At 46.0% G+C, this 5074-nt stretch overlaps 1 protein-coding gene across 1 annotated transcript; it reads right to left on the minus strand.

The window, feature by feature from the left end:
• Window positions 1-1559: 1559 nt before the first annotated feature.
• On the minus strand, window positions 1560-3160 carry LOC119348598. Its single transcript, XM_037616603.1, has 2 exons — window positions 2071-3160; window positions 1560-1600 (listed from the first exon to the last, which is right to left on the minus strand). The coding sequence occupies exons 1-2, from the start codon at window positions 3158-3160 to the stop codon at window positions 1560-1562; spliced, it is 1131 nt and encodes a 376-aa protein (XP_037472500.1).
• Window positions 3161-5074: the final 1914 nt, after the last annotated feature.

Here is a 5074-nt window from a genome sequence, read left to right on the forward strand (position 1 = left end):
GGCACTCATAAACTCTTTCAAATTTGCCCGCGGGCTAAAAACGGCGATGACAAATATGTATTCGGGGGCACCACTTGTTTGTCTTCCACGAGTGTTGGGCAAAAAATATGCCCACCACAACCTTAATTATATCGGTAACCATGCCCAATATTCCAAAATTTCAAAATGTTAGCTATGGCGGGCAATAGGAGATTCCCGCCAAAGATATCTTCTGTCCAAAAAAAATCCTAAAAACCATATTTACTGAACATAAAATACTCTCAAATTTGGTCCTGCGGCTTTGAATATTGTGTGTTAATCATAGAAAAGTTTGAAGTCCAAAGGATATTAAAAGTGGACTTGAGTGAGAAAGGCGGCAGTTTACATCTGAAACACTTACACTTCATTTGAGAGTGTTCGGTTTGTACATGAGGAGCAACAATTTTTTACCATAACACTCTCAATTTTTTATCACATCCTAAAAGGGTGCAACGAAGACACCATGCCAAGTTGCATCCCTTTTGGAGCTCATTTGCATGCTATTTCATATCGAAGGGCGTTTTGCTCATTTTAAGTGGCCGAAAATCACCTAGTGCAGAGTTTCCTTTTTCTTAGTTCTCAATGCTGTCAACATATCCAGGCTACCTATGCACAGTTTCCTTTTTCATAGTTATTTTTCCACAGTGTACTTTATTTTTTGGATCGTAGAAGTTTCCTTGGCCATGTTCGGTTTCAGGGGTTTGTTCCCAACAGGATCTTGATCACCATGGGGTTCGAGTGGAACTCCATTTGTCACTCTAATCCATGTCATGGTTTGTCTCATATTCTTCTTAATTGATATCTACTTTAATGTTGTTTACTTGTCCAGGATTGAACAGAATTTGTACGGGGGAATTTAGTTTAAACATTGCAGTGGGTAAACATTCATCCCCAAATTGTATAGGGATTAGATAAAAATATTCATGGAATATAGTGTAAAAATGGCACATCCACTGTTGTAATTTCATAGTTGAAGTAGAAAAAATAAATATTCATAGATACAAAAAAAAGTGTGATGACATCTTGCTGAATACATAATAGCATCTAAGAAAACTGAGACATCCATGAAGCTCGAATAAGTAAAACATCCGCGGCCATAACTGAATTGTTATGAAGTAGGCGCACATACAGCATACTAGACCAAACAGTGAAGCTAACTGTAAGGCAAGATACTGTTCGCAGGAGAATGATCAACAATGACGCCTAGTAGCTGCACATGAGCCAAAAAATGGGAGAATATTAAAAGAAGAAATACCGGCTCTTATGCGACATGTATGGAAAGAACAAATAATGATGCAAAGACAACACAGATCATGAACAAGTTGTTAATAACTAGTAGTCTAACTTAAGGCACGCCTTTTATAAATGAAGAACTGGATAGTTTAGAAGCTAATCAACTTAATACATTGGAAGCTTAAACCAAAATAAATTATTCATCATCTTAATATTTAAGTAACTATGACATAAAAACACGCGCATAGCAAAAATATAAATTACCTCACCTATTAGACCAACATAGCACATTAGCAGATCTCTTGTGTTTAGAGATTTGGATCCACCCATTTCCACCCACTTCCCCTGCCTATATCAAAAGAAGCACAATAAATCAATGAAAAACATGGAGCAGTTGGATCATGAGAATGCAATGTACACATTTGTGACAACTACAGTACATGATACCAAGCTGTCAGGTGGAAGACATAATTAGAATATGGCAAATTTTAACATGCCCCCTCTTACCCCCTCTTATGATTAACTCTTACCTTCTTACCTCACATGTAAAAAGAGGGGGTAAGAGGGAGCATGTTAAAACATATGCCAAAACATATGCCGTTATGAGTTGATGATTAATATCAAGAAAAATCAAGACATACATTGTCTTGCAAGGAGATGCAATGAATGGGAAAACATTACAAGCTCCAATCTTTCAAACGAGTAACTAGGTTTCACTGTATTATTTATATCAAGGGGGCCTTTAATCACATGAACAACAAACACATATCAATAGTAATTGGAATTAATCTTGTTACACATGAGGTACGGAGGTATTACCTGCAGTGTAGAAATTTCTGTGCGGAAAATGCATCATGTCGACCCGGCGATTCTTTTTAGTAATTAATCTGATCCGCCTCGACTCAAGGTGCAACATGAAGTCACCACTGTATGTAGACAAAACCACCACATTTAAGTCCTCGTCATACCCCACCATCCCTCCATTTATGAAGTCGTTAGACAACATCCCCTCCAATTGATTGATTTTCTGCAGAAGCACCCATCCGGCAACACCATCAGAGTTCAGTTTCCTCTCCCATATATGAATGCCCAGTTTCGACATAGCGGCCAGGCCAAGAACGCTGTCTTCATCTGTCCGTAAGAGCTGAAAGGACCAACGTTCGGCATCGACGGGCGTCTCGATGACAGCAAGAGTCTGCCTTTCAATATCAAATGCAAGGATTTGACCTCCATGCAGCAACCAGTAAACTGCACTCCTGATAAGGATGCTGGGCTTTAGCTTCATAACCATCCTTCTAGTCGACGCTGAGACAACATTCCCCCATACACCCGACACTGATTCGTAGGCACAAGCTAATGATGTCTTCAGGTCTCTACGGGAGCAGATCAAGACCAATTTGAAGGCCGGGTTCAAGAAGCAATCCTCCTGCACATGCCCGTCTTGATCATCAACACACATCACCGTGGCGCTGCACCTACAGAAACTCTCCCTTTTGGCGTCGCGGAGCTCCGGTGGAAAAGGCACGCGGTGCTGCTGGCCGTTGAGGGGGTCCCACACGAAGATCTCACACAGAGACTCGCTGAGCATGACGGCGAGGCCGTGGCGGCAGCCAAGGAACTCCCAATCCCCCGTCATCTCAGGCACAAAGAAGCGCTCGGCAGGGATGCGATCGGGCGGGTCCAGGACAGGAATGAAGAAGGGATATGGGGTAGACTCTTTGAAGAAGCCCAGTAGAGGAGGTTCCGGGTGGTGTCTGCTGAAACAGCGTAGGAAGCGGGGATCGGAGAGGATGCGGCGCCAGCGCGTGCATACGAGGGAGGCGCGGGAGAGGGTTGACGGCAGCGGAGGCAGCCGGAGGAGGATCTCCCGGAGGAGGTCCTCATCTTCCAGCGGCGCTGGAATTGACATGGCGCGGCGGCCGGAGTTTTCTTCTTTTTCCGCGGAATCCTAACACGGAACGACGCCCAGCACCACCCCTCCGGCTCCTGGTCCTGGGACCTGCTGCGGTCGGAGCGGAAGGTCGGCGGATTGGAAGCGTGGCGGGCGTGGCAAGGGATCGAGGTTGGAACTTATATATGAATATATCGGTAAGATTGGAACTTCGTGTCCGTATGTCGGTGTGTCCGTTACTAGTACTGAGGTTACATGAGTAGGAATCAGTTTCGACTCCGTTCCATATGTGTCCGTACCCAGCCAAAGTAAGAAACGATTCACATAAAAAAATGGAGATCAAGTCGAAATACAGATCACACACGATCACAACGCCCCGAAACGTTTTCCTAGGGTTTCGAGTGGCAGGGCAGAGCACGAGGCGATCTCGGGGGCGCGAGTTCTAGGGTTTGCTGTTCGCCGGCGTCCTGCCATCCGTGACGTCTAATCCTTGCAGTTTGCTATCTCGGGTTGATCAAGGGGGGATCCTCGCATCCTTGCCCACCCTTGGCGACAGTGCAGGAGAAGGGGTTCGGGGTAGAGGTTGGGGCGAAGATGGCGGAGTCAAGCACCATGGGAGGCAAGAGAGGAAAGGTGAAGGAGACATAAATAGTGGAAGAGATGATGAATCGGCTAGACCTGACAGAGAAGGAGAGAGCAAAATTGGTTGTTGATGACGAGGAAGATCAGCAGGATGATGAGCTTCATGCGCTGATCGGAAAGGTGCTACATCGGAAGCTTCGTGTGAACACCATAGGAGAGGCGCTTCGCCCCGCATGGGGAAATCCGAAGGGACTGAACTTTAGGCTGACGGGTGAGAACGTCTTTGTGGCTAGTTTTATGAACAAGCGTGATAGTGATCGGATCTTCGATGGAGGTCCATGGATGGTTGGAAAACATTGTGTGGTTTTAGAAAGGTTCAACATCAGATCGCGTCCCTCGGAACTCAAGTTTGAAAAGATCAAGATTTGGGTGCGGGTGATAAACCTTCCGTTTAATTTGCTTTGTCCGCCATGGTCGAAGCATATAGCAGCCATGGTGGGAGAGGTGATAACCCTGGATGCTGATGTCAAAGGGTTAGCTTTTGAAGATTACCTGAGATTCAGAGCATGGATTAGAGTGGATAAACCATTGATTCGTTGGGTGCAACTGGAGAAGGCAAGAACTAAAGAGACAGAATTCTTTGAAATACAATATGAAAACATGCCTTATTTCTGCTTCTCATGTGGGCTGTTGGGACATGCAGAATTGATGTGTCCTACACATGCAGGAACGGATGAATATGGGAGACCCCCATACCGTGAGGCTCTGAGGTACACTACCAGAAAAACTTGTTTTGCCGACGGCCATATCTATGCCGACGGCCCCCGTCGGCATATATGGGCATACCCCGACGGCCCAATAAAAGCCGTCGGCGTAGAAAGGCGGTCGGCGTATAACCATCTATGCCGACGGGGGCCGTCGGCATAGATAAGCCGTCGGCGTTTCTCCGAATATACCGACGGGGGCCGTCGGCATAGAGCAGGCCGTCAGCATATCGCGTGGGCCCGTCTACCCGGGCGGCGACGACAGTTTGACGGTGTCAGGCTACGCCGACGGGCTAACGGTGGTCGTCGGCATAGCTACGCCGACGTCATCGATCCGCCGCGCCGCCACGTCATCGATCCGCGTCGTTCGCCGGTCCCGTGGGGTGGCATTTCTATGCCGACAGCTGGCCCATGGTTTTTGCCGTAGGCGTTTATATTTCTAATAATATTTTTATATTTTTTGTATTTTCTCTTATTTTTTTTGTTTTTTTCTTCAATACTAATTTCGTTAACTTAAATGTACAGAAAACATATATCGATTGCCCCCCACACGGGCCTTCTTCCGTCGTGTCACGGAGAGGTTAGA

Source organism: Triticum dicoccoides, unplaced genomic scaffold (genome assembly GCF_002162155.2).
Source record: "Triticum dicoccoides isolate Atlit2015 ecotype Zavitan unplaced genomic scaffold, WEW_v2.0 scaffold974, whole genome shotgun sequence".
Classification (NCBI taxonomy): domain Eukaryota; kingdom Viridiplantae; phylum Streptophyta; class Magnoliopsida; order Poales; family Poaceae; genus Triticum; species Triticum dicoccoides.